Genomic DNA, 17,295 nt, shown 5'->3' with positions numbered 1-17,295 from the left:
CCATCGGCGCGCGCGGCGGCGGCGCAGGCCCCGCGTGTCTCCGGGGCGACGGACGGCGGCCATGCGGCGGCCCAACGTGCTCATCACCGGTGAGCGCCGGGACAGCGGGCCCGGCCCGGCCCGGCCCGGCCCGGGGGGATTCGGGGTCTGGGACCCGGCCCCATCGTGGCCAGGGGAGCTGTGGGGTGCAGGCCTGGGGACCCGGCCCGGGGGGATTCGGGGTCCCAGCCCGGGGGGGTTTGTGGCGCGGGGGTCCCAGCCTGGGGGGATTTGGCGTCGCGGCCCGGCCCCATCGCGGCCCGGGGAGCTGTGGGGCGCAGTCTTGGGCTCACTGGGGGCTGGGGTCCCAGCCTGGGATGCCGGCCCGGGGTGATTCCGGGTGCGGGTCCTGGCCCGGGGGGATCTGGGGTCCCGTCCCGGCCCCACCGCAGCCCGCAGTGGTTAAGCCGTGGGACAGCAGGCTGGCCGGGGTGTGGGGTCGCAGCCCGGGGCGGTTCTGCCGCTCCTTCGTGAGAACGCGCGGCTGCTCCGTTTCAGCTGGGCGTTTGGAGTGGGTGGGATGTTCCTGGGACCCCTCACGGTGTGAGTGCCGTTCTGCACGCTGCTGAGTTCTCTGCCTGTTCTCTGCCTCACTGCCCTCGACTGCTTCTCCTCGCCCTGCAGCTTTCCCCTTTTCATCCCATGACCTGTCCGAAGTGGGCTGTCAGAGGGCTCCAGCTCACCCTGGGCTGTTGGAGGGGACCCGCAGGCTCTCCCCTTAGCCCTGGCTGTGGGTTTGCTCCCCAGGCACGCCGGGAGTCGGGAAAACCACGCTGGGAAAGGAGCTGGCCTCCAGAGCTGGGCTGAGCTACGTCAACGTGGGGGACCTGGCCAAGGAAGGTGCAGTGTCACAGCAGCCACGGGGACGCGGCTCTGCGGGGCTGCCTGGGGCACTGGGAGCCTCTGCACGCCTCTCGGGACAGCTGGGCTCTGGGGAAGGCTCTGGGGGGCTCAGAGCTCTGCCAGGGCCTGGGGGGCTCCAGGAGAGCGGCAGAGGGACTGGGGACTGGGATGGAGGGACAGGACGCAGGGAATGGCTCCCAGTGCCCCAGGGCAGGGCTGGGTGGGATACTGGGAATGGGGAATTCCTGGCTGGGCTGGAATTGCCAGAGCAGCTGGGCTGCCATGGATCCCTGGCAGTGCCCAAGGCCAGGCTGGACACTGAGCTGGAACACTGGGACAGTGGGAGGGGTCCCTGCCATGGCAGGGGTGGGCTCTGAGGTCCCTTCCAGCCCAAACACACCTGTGGTTCTGTGAATTAAATTAATTCACTTCTGCAGGCATGTCTGCAGCAGCACTCGTGGTGCTAGGTAATAAATAACAAATTCACCCTCATGTGGCTTTGTGAACAAAGTGTTCCCTGCCCCGAGACTGGCCTTTTGCCTGCAATCTGCTGAGACAAAACCAGCAATGTGAATTAATCCTGGTAGCCAACAAACGCTGGGAATTCCCTGTGCTGCAGGAGAGCTCTACGAGGGCTTTGACGAGGAGTACAACTGCCCCATCCTGGATGAGGACAGGGTAAGTGCACCCCGGGGCCCCACTCTGCTGGGGCTGTGAGCTGCACCAGCCCCGCTGTGTCTGAGCAGTGCAGGTGAGTCCCTGTGTGTCTGTGCCGTGCAGGTGAGTCCCCTGTGTGTTTGAGCAGTGCAGGTGAGCCCCTGTGTGTTTGAGCAGTGCAGGTGAGCCCCTGTGTGTCTGTGCAGTGCAGGTGAGCCCCTGTGTGTGTGAGCAGTGCAGGTGAGCCCCTGTGTGTGTGAGCAGTGCAGGTGAGCCCCCTGTGTGTCTGTGCAGTGCAGGTGAGCCCCCTGTGTGTCTGTGCAGTGCAGGTGAGCCCCCCGTGTGTTTGTGCAGTGCAGGTGAGCCCCTGTGTGTCTGAGCAGTGCAGGTGAGCCCCTGTGTGTCTGTGCAGTGCAGGTGAGCCCCATGTGTGTCTGTGCAGTGCAGGTGAGTCCCCATGTGTCTGTGCAGTGCAGGTGAGTCCCCCGTGTGTGTGTGCAGTGCAGGTGAGCCCCCTGTGTGTCTGAGCAGCCCCAGGTGAGTGCCCGTGTGTCTGAGCAGTGCAGGTGAGCCCCTGTGGGTCTGAGCAGTGCAGGTGAGTCCCTGTGTGTCTGAGCAGCCCCAGGTGAGCCCCCTGTGTGTCTGAGCAGCCCCAGGTGAGTCCCTCTATGTGTCTGAGCAGTGCAGGTGAGCCCCTGTGGGTCTGAGCAGTGCAGGTGAGTCCCCATGTGTCTGTGCAGTGCAGGTGAGTCCCCCGTGTGTGTGTGCAGTGCAGGTGAGCCCCCTGTGTGTCTGAGCAGCCCCAGGTGAGCCCCTGTGGGTCTGAGCAGCCCCAGGTGAGTCCCCTGTGTGTCTGAGCAGCCCCAGGTGAGTCCCCTGTGTGTCTGAGCAGCCCCAGGTGAGTCCCCTGTGTGTCTGAGCAGCCCCAGGTGAGCCCCTGTGGGTCTGAGCAGCCCCAGGTGAGCCCCTGTGGGTCTGAGCAGCCCCAGGTGAGCCCCTGTGGGTCTCTCTGGCAGGTGGTGGATGAGCTGGAGGCCCGGATGAGCGAGGGAGGGGTGATTGTGGATTACCACGGCTGTGACTTCTTCCCCGAGCGCTGGTTCCACATCGTGTTCGTGCTGCGCACAGACAACTCCTGTCTGTACCAGCGGCTGGAGAGCAGGTGTGCCCTGGGAATTCCCCCAAAATCTCCTCCTGAGCCTCGCTCTGCACCTCACGCTGTCTCTCGTGCTCCTTCTCCAGGGGCTACACGGGCAAGAAGCTGCAGGACAACATTCAGTGCGAAATTTTTCAGACTCTGTATGAGGAAGCTGTGCTGTCGTACAAAAAGGAAATTGTACACCAGCTACCCAGCAACACCCCAGAGGACCTGGAGAGAAATTTGGATCAGATTATGCAATGGATTGAGCAGTGGATGAAGGACAACAACTGACTGCTGGTGAAACAGTAACTGCTGGATCTCTGCTTGGGAGGGAGGCAGGGAGTAGTAAATGATATTCATAATTCCTGTGTTGTAAATGAACATGAACTTTGCTGTACCTGGCTGGGAAGTAGAAGGAGTTTCAGAGTAGCCAGGTTATGAGGATTTGTAACACACCCCAGAGGCAACAGAACTGAAACAAGTGTCTGCAAGGATAAAAATGAGGCGGCTGTCCTGAGCAGCAGGAGCTGTGCTCCATAACTGAGAATTCTTTAGACCAAACCATGAATTCCCTGTGAGAAAACTGTAGAAAAAAAAACGTGGCAGTTGAGACACTTTTGATTTCCAGAGTCTGGAACAGTGTCCTGGAAAGGAGTTGGTTTGATGCTGAGCTGTGGGACTAAAACCTGCTGTGCTCCACAATGGCCTTGGGCACGTGAGGATAATGCAGAGTGAGAGGATTGGAACAGGGTGAGGTGGGTCCTTTGCTTTGGAGAGAAAAGAGGTGATGTGAGAGTTATTTTTAAGTGATTGCATGTAACTTTGGAGATTGCTTAATGTGTAAGGAAACACGGGCTGTGTGAGGACTGGTCTGGGGTGCTGAACAATAAAGTTTTTGCTTTTTTTCTGTGTTGCCCATCTGCTGTCCCCGTCACGGATGCACACATCAGAGCAGGATTACCCAGAATATGCACCCCTTGTGAGGACAGACCTGCAGGATCCGAGTGTGCTGCGGGTGGAGCAGGGATCTGTCGTGGCTGCTGCAAGAGCTGGGGCCCCAGGGGCAGGGCTGCACCAGGGAGAGGAAACTTTCCTCAAGAAATCCCCTGCAAGGAAAGCCTTGTGACGGCTTCTGTAGGAAGTGCTTGCTTATAAACCCTTCAGCTGCATGAGTTTGGGTAGCAAAACAACTTCTTTGCAAAATGCTGTCATGAGGAGTGTCGTTAGATATTTACAGCTTTATTTTTTATTCCAAATTTGCTATTGGGTTTTTTTTTTGGTGACACTTGCAGAGCGATGCTGTAACAGAAATGTGGTTGAAACATAAACTTTAAGGAATTTACAGATTTTAGAGGAGCTAAGATTTTAGTTAGAGATAAGCCTTACTAGAGTTAATTAAAATAAATGAGTAGACCTTGATGAAGTTAGGAGTTAACTAATAATTGATTGCTTGTCAGCACAATGTTAAGTTAGTTGGGTTGATAATGAAGAATACACAAACTGACAAACAGCTTTTAGGAACATAAGACAATTGTGGCCTCCTCTGTTCTGAAATCAACTGAAGACAAGGAATGGGAGTTTTACCAAGAGTTCATTTGTCATATTGGCACTGAAAAGGTAGAACAAGGAAGACTTCATTGACTTCCTCATTTTGGGACCCCTCCCCATGGAAGGGACACCGACCCATTTCAAGGGACAAACCATGCATGCTGAATGGCTTTTGGAATTATTAGCACAGCAGGGAATGGGATGTATCAAAATGATGAATATGTGTTTGCATTTTGGGTGTTCAGTACTTGTATGGATAACAGGGCTCTGTAATCACCTGGAAGGCGTAGTGTGGATTTGGGAACAATCCCACACACAGTAAACACACAGTTTCTGACTTTAAACTGTTAGAGAGTTTCTGTCCGTCACAGCTGAATATTGGTATTAAATCAATATCCATATTTCTGTAATAATTCATTATGACATAAACCAAAATGGTGAAAAATAACATGTTTCCTGGAAGAATTGGGCCCAGGCATTGTGGCAGCTGGGGCAGAGGTTGGCTGGGAGCTGACAGCAGGTGGGGGTGATGTGCAGGTGTCAGGACAGCCCCAGTGTGAAAAACACCAATCACTTGGTTTTTAAAGTTTTAAAAGTTCAGTAATAATAATAAAATGGTTATAAAAATAGTAATACGATTAGAGCAATAAAATTTACAGTTAGGACAACTACAAGACAATAAAAAGCAAGGAAATACGGATGTCCGGATGCTCTCAGACACCAAGTCACAAAAAGCATCTCTTGTGAACAAAGGAATAACCTTAAAAGTAACAGTCTGTTGCATATTCATATATGTCATACATGATGCATAAATTCCTTGCAAATTAAGAACTTTTCTGGTTTTTGTCAATTCTTTCCCCTTAATCTTGGTGGTTCCACAAAGACGGAGAGAAGGTGGAATAATGTTTTTTCTGATGAGGAGGCTGTAATTCTTCATGGGCCCCAAGTCACTGACACCTCTGCGTGATGATTATCTCATTTCTTGCTTGAGCTGTAAAATAATCCTACATTGCAGATAACATTATGTTGTAACCTGAAACTGTATTTAACACACTACTTAAGTAATACAGCATAACTTTCTAACGCCACGCATGTAATATTCATTGTAACATTTGCGAAAAGCCACTCATAAAACGTGCATTTTTCACACCCAGTCCGTGGGAACAGCGGAGGGACCACGCTGGGCGCCTCAGGCCGTGCTGGCTGGCGGGTGCGGCTGCGATGAGCGCCGGTAGCCGCAGGAATGAACACGCCCGTCCCTCCGAGCAGCCCGCGGGCGCTCCGGTGCCGCCCCGGGGCGGGACCGGCTCCGCCGCCGCGGGCGCGCAGGTGGGTCGGGGCGCGGGCGGGCGGGGTGTCCGCGCAGGTATCCCCCGCAGGTGTCCGCGCAGGTATCCCCCGGGGGTGTCCGCGCAGGTATCCCCCCGGGGGTGTGCCCTCGGGGGTGTCCCCTCGGGGGTGTCCCCTCGGGGGTGTCCCCGCAGGTGTCCCCGCAGGTATCCCCCGGGGGTGTCCCCGCAGGTGTCCCCGCAGGTGTCCCCCCGGGGGTGTCCCCGCAGGTATCCCTCGGGGTGTCCCCGCAGGTGTCCCCCTCGGGGTGTCCCCGCAGGTGTCCCCTCGGGGGTGTCCCCTCGGGGGTGTCCCCTCGGGGGTGTCCGCGCAGGTATCCCCCGAGGGTGTCCCCCCGGGGGTGTCCCCCCGGGGGTGTCCCCCCGGGGGTGTCCCCTCGGGGGTGTCCCCTCGGGGGTGTCCGCGCAGGTGTCCCCGCAGGTGTCCCTCGGGGTGTCCCCGCAGGTATCCCCCGAGGGTGTCCCCTCGGGGGTGTCCCCGCAGGTATCCCTCGGGGTGTCCCCCGGGGGTGTCCCCGCAGGTATCCCTCGGGGTGTCCCCTCGGGGGTGTCCGCGCAGGTATCCCCCGAGGGTGTCCCCCTCGGGGGTGTCCCCCTCGGGGGTGTCCCCGCAGGTGTCCCCGCAGGTGTCCCTCGGGGTGTCCCCGCAGGTGTCCCCCTCGGGGGTGTCCCCGCAGGTGTCCCCGCAGGTATCCCTCGGGGTGTCCCCTCGGGGGTGTCCCCTCGGGGGTGTCCCCTCGGGGGTGTCCCCGCAGGTATCCCTCGGGGTGTCCCCGCAGGTGTCCCCCTCGGGGGTGTCCCCGCAGGTGTCCCCGCAGGTATCCCTCGGGGTGTCCCCTCGGGGGTGTCCCCTCGGGGGTGTCCCCAGGCTGCTCCCCGGGCCGGGGTCCCCATTTCGGCCGCCCCGGCTGCCGCAGCCTCGCGTTTCCCGTTCGGGGCTCGTCCTGCTGCGCTGGACGCGGAGCTTTCCGTTCTTCCAGATAAAATCCTCCTGGCGGGAGGCGCTCTTCGCCGCCCTCGCTCAGGGAAAAAACCCCAAACCAACCGAAAACCCGGAAAAAACAAGAGGAGAAGATGGAGGAAGCAGAAGAGGATGACATGACGTGTGGGGACTTGGGAAACGGACTTGGGAGAAGACCGGGAGGCGTTTATGAAGGGGAAAACCTACAGAATTCCTATTCAGTTAGATCTAGGAAGGGATCTGGAAAGAGTTGCAGTTCTCCCTTGTCAGCAAAGGTAGCAGAAGAAAGCGATGCTGCAGCTCTTCCTGCTCCAAAACGAAACAGCTTTTACGATGGATCTCTCAAAAAACCTGCCTCTAGTTCCACACGGCAGAGTAGCTGTGGTAAGAGCAATTTGGAAGTTGATTATTCATCATACGAAAAGTTGTTGTTAGTGGAAGGGGGCCGCTCAGCTGCCACACAAGGTGTCATCCAGTTTAATTCAAACCGCTTGCCAAAATTCCCTGGAGGGCTGGGATGCTCCACCTTCCTCCCAGAGCGTGAGCATCAGAGTCGCTGCTCATTCTTCGTGTGAAATGTCCCGTTTTAAGGTGTTTCCTTCTGCATTTGAAAACGACGTTTCTCAGAGACCATCCTGTGGTGGGCGTACCTACATAGGTTCGGCTGTGTCTGAAATTGAGTGGCATTGCTTGGATTCCTGATTTAAGTCAGTTAAAATCTTCCTAAAGACAGTACCTAAAGCTAAATATTTGTAGCTAAATATTCAAAATCTTATTTGCTCTTTAGTTGAAATTAGTGAATTGGCTTACATTAGGGGTTAAGAAGTAAGTTTTACAACTTGCATTAGTATTAATCTAACTTTTTTTGTGAAGCCAATGCTGCTGTGAAAGTAATAAAATGTGGGCAGTGCTGTTCATTATGGTCCGGCTGCTTTCCTGTCATTTTTTAATATTTTGACTGAGGTATTTCTGTGTAACTTGGTTGTATTTCTCCTTTAAACAATTCCCTATTATCCTTTCCACAGTAAGCTATCTCTGTCTCCTGAAAATTGCCCCTACTTCTAAGTACCATCAGCTGTTGTTTTAAATGTGGATGTTGAAAAGTTGCAATCAGAAAATAATCTAAACAATTATTTTTTTTAAATCAAGATGGCAATTTTGTTTGCTCTATTTTAAATGAAGTTATAAAATGTTTGTCTTTATATCTCTTTACAATACTTATTTTCCTCCTATTTCACTTTTTTAACTATGAAGCAACGTGTTTTGAGCTTGTATTGATGTATTTCTTAAATATGTTTATTAGCTCCACAAGAAAAAAAGCCCACAACACAAAGATGAAAATTCACCTTTGGATGTTAACTCTTTTCAGGGTAAAAGCCTCACTTTTTTTCTTCCATTAAATGTTACAGTGTCTCATCATTTAATATCCTCCATTGATCCTACAGAATCTAATACTGAAGTGTCAAATGAAGAACTAAGGCATCAACTCCGGGAAGCTCTGGAGGTTGGTAACAGTGCCCAGAACTGCTCTCCAAATGTGCATTTCCCTTCCATGTAGCACGAGGATCTTGGCATGCTGAGAGACTTGGGTGCATCGGGGTTCTTGGAAAAACATAAATTAAATGTTACGTCAGGAAATCTGGGGGGTTTGTCTGTTTGTGGGGTTTTTTGAGGGGGCAGAGAAAATATTTTTAAAGATGCAGAGATTACTGAAGATTGTTGTACTTTTATAACAGATTTTTATTAGGCTTTGGGGCTTGAAAGTCTGTAGTGTAAACAATCTTTGGATTTTTAGTCTGCGTGTTTGTTGAAAGGTAGCTATCAGTACATTTTGATTTTAGTGTGGTTAAATGTGTTGAGGTGTTGGCATCACAGCCAGCAGATTCAGCTGTAAAAATACATCTTCCATCTGCACTGTGTTCTTTAACCTCAGGTGAGCCCATGAAAAGACATCATGCAGGTAAAAGAGAGGTTTGTTTTTTGAGGAGCGGAAGTTTACACTGGTTTTACAGCCGAGTCTTACCAGGATCACCTTGGCTTTTATTCAGTGTACCCACTTTGTTTTACTTCAGGAACTTGAAAATTTGAAAGTTGAGCTCGAAGCGTCTCGAAGACAGCTTGAAGGAAAAGATGAAGCCCTGAGGATCCTGCAGAGCATGGTAGGAGCTGTTCAGAAATCTCTTGGTGGGAACAAGGAAAGCGAAGGAAATCTTCTGCGACTCCTCGTCAAAACCTCAGCAACCTTAAGGCCTTCCCAGGGCTGCAGTTTAAATAATTGAGTCTGCAGGTGTTACAGACTCACCCCTACCATTTACTGGAACTAGTGTGTTATTTAAGGAGACTTTAGTGTCATAGCAATTCTTATAATTTTATCTTTGACAATCCTTGAGGATTTATCTACTAAAGATAAAATCACGTTTTTTTCCCAGTCCCTTATATTGAAGATTTAGGCAGTGCTTGGAATCCTGCTGCAAAGCATGAGTATTTGAAGTTCAGTGCTCCATCTGCTGCCCTAGAGGACAGTGTGCCTTAAATGTCAGGTTGTTCTTTTGTTCACCATTTGTAGTGTTTTTATTCGCATCCATAACAAATTCTGCTGAAATCAGTTCCTGGAACTTAGCCTACTCACATAACCCATTTCTAGTTGTGTGGTTTCAACCATCACCTTTTTGTAGTGAGTTAGGCCTGGATCAGAGCTCAGGTGAGTTGTAACCCTGTTTTTTGAGGCGTGATTTCCTGCACGAGCCCTGAAGAAGACACGATCTCGAGGTGAATGATGCTGCAGAGATTCTGGCTTGAAACCCAAAAAGTTTGTTGTGCAAGTTAGACTCGATATCAGAACCCTCTGGGGCTCACGAGGAGGCTGCTGGAGTTTGCAGCTCTGCATTCTGCTGTTTGACTAGGAATGTGAAACTGAAAATTAACTCAATTTAACCACAGCATTTGACAGCGTGGCGTTTTGGGTTTTGTTGTTTGTTAATTTTGCAGGCAGTGTTTGATAAAGCCACGAGCCATACAAAAGCAATGCTTCAGAAAACTGAGGAAGAAAAGAGGACTCTGGAGAAGGTAAGCGTGGGTGTTTCCTTCACCCACAGAGAGAAGCCCATGGCTGTTAAAAAGGGGTTATCAGACTGCTTATTTAAATCAGTGCATTAATTCCAGGGGGTTTGTGAAAGGAATTCCTGTTCCTTTTTGGTAGAAAGGGAAACACTAATTTATCTCTTCTGGTCTCTTTTTGTGTGATAGCAGAGGAGGAGCCAGAGCCCATCCTGCACTTTGAGCTGTTTGTGGGTTCAGTTGCTCCTCAGGGATTCACTGAGGCTCCCCGAGGACTCTGAGTGCCCAGTTTTAGTAGGGGGAGGAGGAAGGCGTTGAGCTCCCTTGTTAAACTGGGTTTTTTGCTTTGTTGCTCCTACTGCTGTTCTGTTCCGTGCTGGGAGTGGGACAGGGAGCTGGGACAGCGTGGGTTTGTCTTTGCTGGGGCCTCTGGAAGCTGCAGGCTCTGAAAAGAGATTGCAGTCCTGCAGTCCTGCAGTCCACGGGCCAGAGGTGCAGAGACTTTGGTGTCTGGCACCACATCTGTCATGAGCAGTGTCACAGATTGTCCCTGGCCACGGAGATCTCTGCCAAGCCCAGCACCCCTGGCACCCTTCTGAGGGGAGCCCTGTAAGGAGCTACTGCGAGTTTGTTTTGTTTCCACAGGAAATAAATATTTTGCAGTGGGAAATTGAATTTGATCAGGACAGGTTGAAAAACATAGAAGACACCTGGACAGAAAAATATGACAGGTATTTGGCTTACACTGTGTTTTTTGTTTGATTTTTTTAAATTTCACTGAGTGCTCTGTGTCATTTGTTCTGTTCCAAACTTGCTTCCTCACGTTCTTTGGGGGTTTTGTATTTTCCCAATTCCCTTCTAAATTCTGGGAGATTGTGATTTTTCACACTAATCACATTTGTATTTTTCAATTAAAACTTCTAGTATATTGTCCCAATATCTTTTTTTTTTTCCTTTTTTTAGGTGTCTGTAGGCTGGCTTTGCTAGGCTCAGTTTTTTTTAATCATATGATGTTAGCCGGCTGGGGACTGATTATCCTTATTTACCTCAACCATAGATGAGGGAGAGAAAATAATGGTATAGGCATGCGTGTGAAAGTATGATTTCCTGGTTAATAATTTATTTATTGTCTGGCGCTGTCGGTCTGGGCATGAGCTCAGGTAAAGCCAGTGCTTCAGAGAAAGGCTGATCAAGAGGTTCTTTGTTAAATAGGAGTCACTCTGAGGGGACAGCAGGTGTGGCTGGGCAAGAAGAATGTGCCAGAGGCACTAAACTGATGATACATAACACACCTTGAGAAATGGGATCAGCAGATTCTCTCATTTAGTAGAAATTGTATCTCTGGAGTCTACCCATCAGAGCTGTTATTGTCATTATTTGTTATTATCATTGCTGTTGTTTTACAATTCAGAATATGCTTTTATTTAAATACGTTTCAGCTTCAAATCAAACAAGCCAGAAGTTTACAAACTATTCCACAGACACATTTGTCAAGGGGTGCCTCTTGAAAGGCTCTCTGGCTTTCCTGGCTGAGTAGGTTTTTTCCAAGAGAAATAATTCAGACTAGGCTGCATTTACTGACAGCTGAGAAGATGCACCAAATAAATTGTATTGCTTTGACATTTAGGACGTCAGATTGCCACTGTTCTGTTCGAGAGGGAAATACTTCAAGGAAAAATGCATTATCAGTGTGTATTGTGTGCTCTCACGTTGCAACACCTGAAGGCACAGCTGTTCCTGAAAACAGGATTCAGACTACAGGAAGTTTACAGACCAGAGCTGTCACTCCTCTAATATCACTTTTGTTCCTTCAAGGAAATAGGAAATTTCTAGCAATTGTTTCAGAGGTTCATAATTAAAAATTTCTTTGCAGTTCTAATGGAAATGTGGCACTTAAACTCATCTCTTGTTAAAGCTATGGGCACTGCCTACTTATATGTGAAGATTTGTTTTTTTTAAAATTTACATCTAGTACTCAGCTCCTTTCACTTTTGATTTTTTTCTAATTCCATCTCTCAAGTAATCCTAATTTTAATTTGCAGAAATATTAGATACCATGTTTTAACAGGTTACTTTTTAAAATTACTGAGTGCTCACTTAAAAAGGTTTTTAAAATATATAGTAAAGCCATTTTCTGACTTCTACAGGATATACTGTGAAAATGCAGCTCTTAAGGAAGCATTGAAACTGAGGACAGAAGAAGTTAAAACACTTAAAGCTGAAAATGCAAGTAAGCTGGTGACAGCTATTCCTCTGAATACACTGTTTTTCAGGAATAAATCAGGTTTTAGCTGTGATGGAAGATTCCTGTGAGGATCAGTGTCTTGTTCACATATCTTAGTGGATATGCACCAGCCTGGAAATTAAACTGGAAAGCAGCCAGGGCAGCCACTGGATCAGAGGACTCAAGTCCCTTTACTTATTTTTGCCTTCCAAAAAGCTGTAAAATAGCTGACTGGAATCATGGCTTGCCCAATGTTGTGCTGCTCCAAATGAGAGGCTGCCTGACTTTTAAGTGTAGGAAGAGAGGAGCTCCAAGTCCTGAGGCAGAGCAATACAGGAAATGTTCTAAGTGGGCCATTACTTCTGGGAGAACACAGGAGAAACAACTCGGGTATGAGTTTCTACTTCTACTCTCTCATCTTGTTCCCAAACTGATGCTTGAACTGCTTCATTTGAGTGCAGCTGAACTCAGAAATTAAGAAATCAGAACAGGAGGTATTTGTAATCTCTTTCTTTGTTTTATTTTGTAGTCCTGAACCAGCAGTGCTTGGAATTACTTGCAATGCTAGATGTGAAACAACAGAAAGTTTTCCAGGAGAACATGTTGTTGGACAAAAGTGACCTCACTGATTTTACAGGTCTTGAAGTGAGTATTGCCTGTGTGCTTTTCCAAATGGCTGCTTCAGAGATATGTTTGTGTACAAAGTACACCGAGAAAATTCATTGCTCATTACATATCCCTTTATCTGAATCAATTTTTAGCTCATTAGCACATGCCTTTGCCTGCCTGTTAATCAGTTTTCTTCTTCCTGGTCCACCTTGTAAAGAAAGATCAGGCAGAAGAAGGGATCAGGCTATTTTTCACAAGCTGTGATGCTTATTTTTATTCCCCCTAGCACTTAAAGCCTCTTGCTCCTGTTTTGGTGAGCCCAGCAGTATCCCAGTGAGGGCTGCAGGGTGTGGCACACCCCGTTTTCAGGGTTTTGCCTGAAAACGCAGTTCTCCTTTGGACTCAGAAGCCTCCACCCCCCACAGCTGCTCCTGGTTCCAGGGGGGTTTTTTACTGGCACCTCTGCGAGCAGATCCTGGCTGTGAAAAACACCAATCGCTTGTTTTTTAAAATCTTAGGAGTTTATTAGTCATAAAATAGTTATTAAGAATAAAATGAGAGTAATAAAAATTTGGACAATAAAGATTAGGACATTAGGAGACAATAAAAAGCAAAGAATATGGACATCCGGATGTTTTTTGGCACTGAGCTGCCAAAACCAGGCCTTGTGAGCAAAGGAATAACCGTAAAAGCAACAGCCTGTTGACTCATACATGATCCATAAAATCCTTGCAAATTAAGAACTTTTCTGGTTTTTTTCAACTCCTTCCCCTTAATCCTGGTGGTTCCACAATAACAGAGAGAAGGTGGAAGGATGTTTGTCTTTTCTGATAAGGAGGCTGTAACTCTTCAGGTTTTGTGTTGCTGTTATCTCTTTGTGAAGAGTTTCTTGATTATCTTATCCCTTTTCTTGAGCTACTAAAAAATATCTTATATCACAGAGTTCCTGTTTTAACATTATTTTATAACCTCAAACTATCTTTAACACACTACTTAAAAATGATTAATACAGTATTACAAAATATAGTATTAACATTTGCGAAGAGCCTATCATAAAATATGCATTTTTCACCCTGGCCTCTGGTTTGCTTTGGGTTTTCAGCTGGCAGTGCTCGGAGCCTGCACCTGCAGCCCTGCTGAGGGGCAGCCCTGTCCCTGTGCCAAGGTGGCAGCTCTCACTCGGAAGCAACTCCTTCATCTCAAGCAGCAGGTGACAAGGCTGGCAGGGTGGGGACAAGGAGGGGGTGCTCCTGCACCAGTCCAAACCAAGCCCAAAACACCCAGGCACTGCTCTCACAAACTCTCACAACCACAGTGGATCTCAGAAATACTGTGAAGTTTGTGATGCTTGTAATGCCATCATTTTTGCTGGTAGAAAAAAAAAAGTGATTATATCTACTCAGCTTTACTAGTTAAAAAAAAGAAAATTGCATTCTTTTCCCTTCTCCCCGTATTTTTTATATGAAAAAAGAGAACATGCCCTAAGGGTGTGTCCCCCATGAATGTGCACACTGTGCACGTGGACTGGCACTGAACCTTCCCTTCCTTCCTGGCAGTGCCTTCCACCCCTCCCTCGTTGGCATCAGCACCCACAGCCCGCTCACTCAGCTAGGGCAGCAGGCTGATCTTGCTAGAAATACCTATTTATCTCTCACTTAAATCAGTGACGTGAATTCCAGGCTCCTATTTTTTTTCTATTAAGTGAAATTGTGCAGATTTAGGATTTCTCTTCTAATCTGTATTTGACTCTGCAAATGTGGTAGCCATCCTTGTGGTCCTGCTGCAGAACTTCCAGCTGACCAGCCGGTTTTGAAAATAGGTGCTGGCCTGTCCCTTATGATCCCTGATATGGATTGCAATCTCTTGCTCCTTTTTCTCCAGGCCTGGCTGGAGGAGACATTATTTTTCTCCTTGAGCTCTTGTACATATGCAAAGATAAATAAACTCAGAGATTATTGTGTAGGTGGCTGGGGGTGTGAACATGTGCAGACAATGAAGAGCAAGGACTTCAATACACATTTCAAAATGCATTTCTTTACATGCCAGGAAAACCCTTTGGTTCCTGCTGCTTCCTTGATTATATTTACTTGCAAGCTGTCTGCGTCTTAATATTCCTTTCAAATCTGTTTTGCTTCCAAAGCAGCTAACGCGCTTTAAATTTCCCCTGACTGAACCCCAGGTGGAGGATGTGAAGAAGAGCAGGGAAGAGGCATATCTGGTGGCGGACGCCTTCCGGACGGCGTTTGAGCAGCAGCTGGGGCAGAGGCAGGAGCAGGCCCTGCGGCTGGCAGAGGCGCTCGGCGTGAAGAAGGGAACCAGATCTGGCAGCTGGCGGCGGCAGGGCGCTGGTAGCTGGGCAGTGCCTGGGGCTGGCTGGTCTGGACACGTGCTGGGGGCTCAGCTGCTGCCCGGGCTGGTTTAAGGGCTGCCAGCAACTGCTCTGTCTTTTGGGTTTTGTTTTTTGTCAAATTAGTTCTGCAGAAGAGGTGGGGAAGGCGAAGAAATGCAAAAAAAATTTATAGCTTGAGGTTTTTTTAGCTCCAAGTGGGGCTTGAGCAGCCTGGTCTGGTGGAAGGTATGGAGCAAGATGAGCTTCAAGGTCTCTTCCAAGCCAGGCCACTCCATAATTCACTGGAGTACTAAACAGTTGTGGTTTTTTTTTTCTTAAACCCCTTTATCTTTTTATTATGCATGTGTATTGATATTTCTGTTTATTAGTGTTCTTACACTAATGCAGAGTTACAAAGCCCTGTGTAAAAAGAGGAAGATTTCCAATCTGTAAAGTAGGAGTAATTCTAACAATCTTCTATTATTAAAAAAAAAAATAGAGGGATAATGAGAGGTATTTGAGTGCTTACATCATGGTCAGAACCACTGCAGGCTTTAGGAATGGCACAATATATTTGTTTTGACCATTGGCAGGAGCTTAGAAGTGTGATATGTGTCTCCCAAATTCCTGGGGCACTCCTGGGGTGTAGCTCTACAACAGCACAACCTTGAGTGTCTGTTTCCCCTGTACTGGCCCCATTGCTTTCAGGCTCCATTACCTGGCACATCTGTTCCGTAATTTTAATGTATTTTACCATTCCTGGAAATCTTACAGACTTCTATGTGGCCAGTGTCAGAGAATCTTTGGGGTTTTTTTTCAGCTACTTAGTGTTTAAAAACAAATTAATTTTACCATTCCTGGAAATCTTACACACTTGTAGGTTGCCAGTGTCAGAGAATCTTTGGGTTTTTAAGGCTACTTAGTGTTTAAAAACAACCTGCTGTGAATTTTACCATTCCTGGAAATCTTACACACTTGTAGGTTGCCAGTGTCAGAGAATCTTTGGGTTTTTAAGGCTACTTAGTGTTTAAAAACGAACTACCGTGAATGATTGTTTACCTAGAGCGTGAAAAGTGTGTTTTTCACGGAGCAAATTCTCAATTTGCCCCCGTGCGAGGTCTGCGCAGCGGGAGCAGGGAGACGTGCCGAGCTGCGTCTGGTGTTGCCCTTTTCTCTGTGACTGCTCAGCTCCAGTTGAGCAGTGCTGCTCTATCCTGAAGCGGTTTCCCCTCCCGGAGCAGCTGTGCTGACGCGGTTGTGTTTTCCGCAGAGGGCGGCGAGCCCAGCCTGGGCCGGCGGCTGTCCGGCCTGCTGCGGTCAGCCGGGGACGGCAGGAGGGTGCGGGAGCTGGACGACGCCCAGGAGCTGCTGCGGGTGCTGATAGACCTGGTCAGTGCACGGCTCTCCCTGCGGCGCGGCGCGGCCGCGGCGCGCTGGCGCTGAGCGCTCTGCTCTCCGCTGGCAGGTGAACGACAAGGAGGAGGCCCTGGCGCACCAGCGCAAGGTCAGCTACATGCTGGCGCGGGCGGCGGAGCCCGGCCAGGCCGGGCCAGGCTGGCGTTGGCTCGCGACCCCCAGCCCTGCCCGCCCGGCTCGGGCGGGAGCGGCCGCGGGGCCGCCGAGGCCACGGTCCTGGCCCTCTGCGCTCCGCTGAGGAACGGCGCCACGGCCACGTGGAAAAGAATGTTCTGGAAATACCAGGAGTGGCCATGGGGCCGCCGAGGCCACGGTCCTGGCCCTCCGCGCTCAGCTGAGGAACGGCGCCACGGCCACGTGGAAAAGAATGTTCTGGAAACGCCCTCTGCGCTCGGCTGAGGGACGGCACCATGGCCACGTGGAAAAGAATGTTCTGGAAACACCAGGAGTGGCCATGGGGCCGCCGAGGCCACGGTCCTGGCCCTCTGCGCTCGGCTGAGGGACGGCGCCACGGCCATGGGGAAAAGAACGTTCTGGAAACGCCCTCCACGCTCGGCTGAGGGACGGCGCCATGGCCATGTGGAACAGAACGTTCTGGAAACACCGGGAGTGGCTGTGGGGCCGCCGAGGCCATGGTCCCGGCTCTCCGCACTCGGCTGAGGGACGGCACCACGGCCATGTGGAAAAGAACGTTCTGGAAATACCGGGAGCAGCCGCGGGACTGCCGAGGCCATGGTCCTGGCTCTCGGCTGAGGGACGGTGCCACGGCCATGTGGAAAAGAACGTTCTGGAAACACCGGGAGCGGCCGCAGGGCCGCCGAGGCCATGGTCCTGGCTCTCGGCTGAGGGACGGTGCCACGGCCATGTGGAAAAGAACGTTCTGGAAACACCAGGAGTGGCTGCGAGGCCACCGAGGCCATGGTCCTGGCTCTCGGCTGAGGGACGGTGCCACGGCCATGTGGAAAAGAATGTTCTGGAAACACCGGGAGCTGTGTGTGCTGTGGTGGTGTCACTGCGGGGATGATGGCGCAGCGTGGGCACAGGGGCGGGAGTGGCTGTTTCAGCGGCACCACTGGGAGCATGTGTGGGCTGCGCTGGCAGTCCCTGAGGGAGTGGCGGTGA

The 17,295-nt window shown here is 50.2% G+C and overlaps 2 protein-coding genes across 2 annotated transcripts; both read left to right on the top strand.

The window, feature by feature from the left end:
- The first annotated feature begins 59 nt into the window (after window positions 1-59).
- Window positions 60-5,316, top strand: AK6 (adenylate kinase 6). The gene is made up of 5 exons (XM_021551828.3): window positions 60-89; window positions 787-879; window positions 1,502-1,560; window positions 2,556-2,701; window positions 2,782-5,316. The coding sequence occupies exons 1-5, from the start codon at window positions 62-64 to the stop codon at window positions 2,969-2,971; spliced, it is 516 nt and encodes a 171-aa protein (XP_021407503.1). The 5' UTR covers window positions 60-61; the 3' UTR covers window positions 2,972-5,316.
- A 191-nt stretch (window positions 5,317-5,507) lies between these two features.
- On the top strand, window positions 5,508-16,672 carry CCDC125 (coiled-coil domain containing 125). Its single transcript, XM_077790452.1, has 13 exons — window positions 5,508-5,557; window positions 6,558-6,922; window positions 7,984-8,042; window positions 8,611-8,697; window positions 9,527-9,604; window positions 10,241-10,326; window positions 11,743-11,825; window positions 12,349-12,464; window positions 13,531-13,638; window positions 14,608-14,776; window positions 16,028-16,146; window positions 16,223-16,316; window positions 16,413-16,672. Exons 2-13 carry the CDS (start codon window positions 6,652-6,654, stop codon window positions 16,670-16,672), a joined length of 1,530 nt encoding a protein of 509 aa, XP_077646578.1. The 5' UTR covers window positions 5,508-5,557; window positions 6,558-6,651.
- Window positions 16,673-17,295: the final 623 nt, after the last annotated feature.

This window comes from Lonchura striata, chromosome Z (genome assembly GCF_046129695.1).
Source record: "Lonchura striata isolate bLonStr1 chromosome Z, bLonStr1.mat, whole genome shotgun sequence".
Lineage (NCBI taxonomy): Eukaryota > Metazoa > Chordata > Aves > Passeriformes > Estrildidae > Lonchura > Lonchura striata.
This window is presented reverse-complemented; position numbering and strand designations above follow the sequence as displayed.

What these genes read in the sequence shown, in the direction of transcription:
- AK6 (XM_021551828.3), top strand. Translation starts at nt 62, where the DNA reads ATGCGGCGGCCCAACGTGCTCATCACCG. An exon ending in GCCCAACGTGCTCATCACCG is followed by an intron (nt 90 to 786) that starts GTGAGCGCCGGG and finishes TTTGCTCCCCAG; the next exon opens with GCACGCCGGGAGTCGGGAAA. An exon ending in TACCAGCGGCTGGAGAGCAG is followed by an intron (nt 2,702 to 2,781) that starts GTGTGCCCTGGG and finishes CTCCTTCTCCAG; the next exon opens with GGGCTACACGGGCAAGAAGC.
- CCDC125 (XM_077790452.1), top strand. Translation starts at nt 6,652, where the DNA reads ATGGAGGAAGCAGAAGAGGATGACATGACGTGTGGGGACTTGGGAAAC. An exon ending in TGGACAGAAAAATATGACAG is followed by an intron (nt 10,327 to 11,742) that starts GTATTTGGCTTA and finishes TGACTTCTACAG; the next exon opens with GATATACTGTGAAAATGCAG. An exon ending in TCCTTCATCTCAAGCAGCAG is followed by an intron (nt 13,639 to 14,607) that starts GTGACAAGGCTG and finishes ACTGAACCCCAG; the next exon opens with GTGGAGGATGTGAAGAAGAG.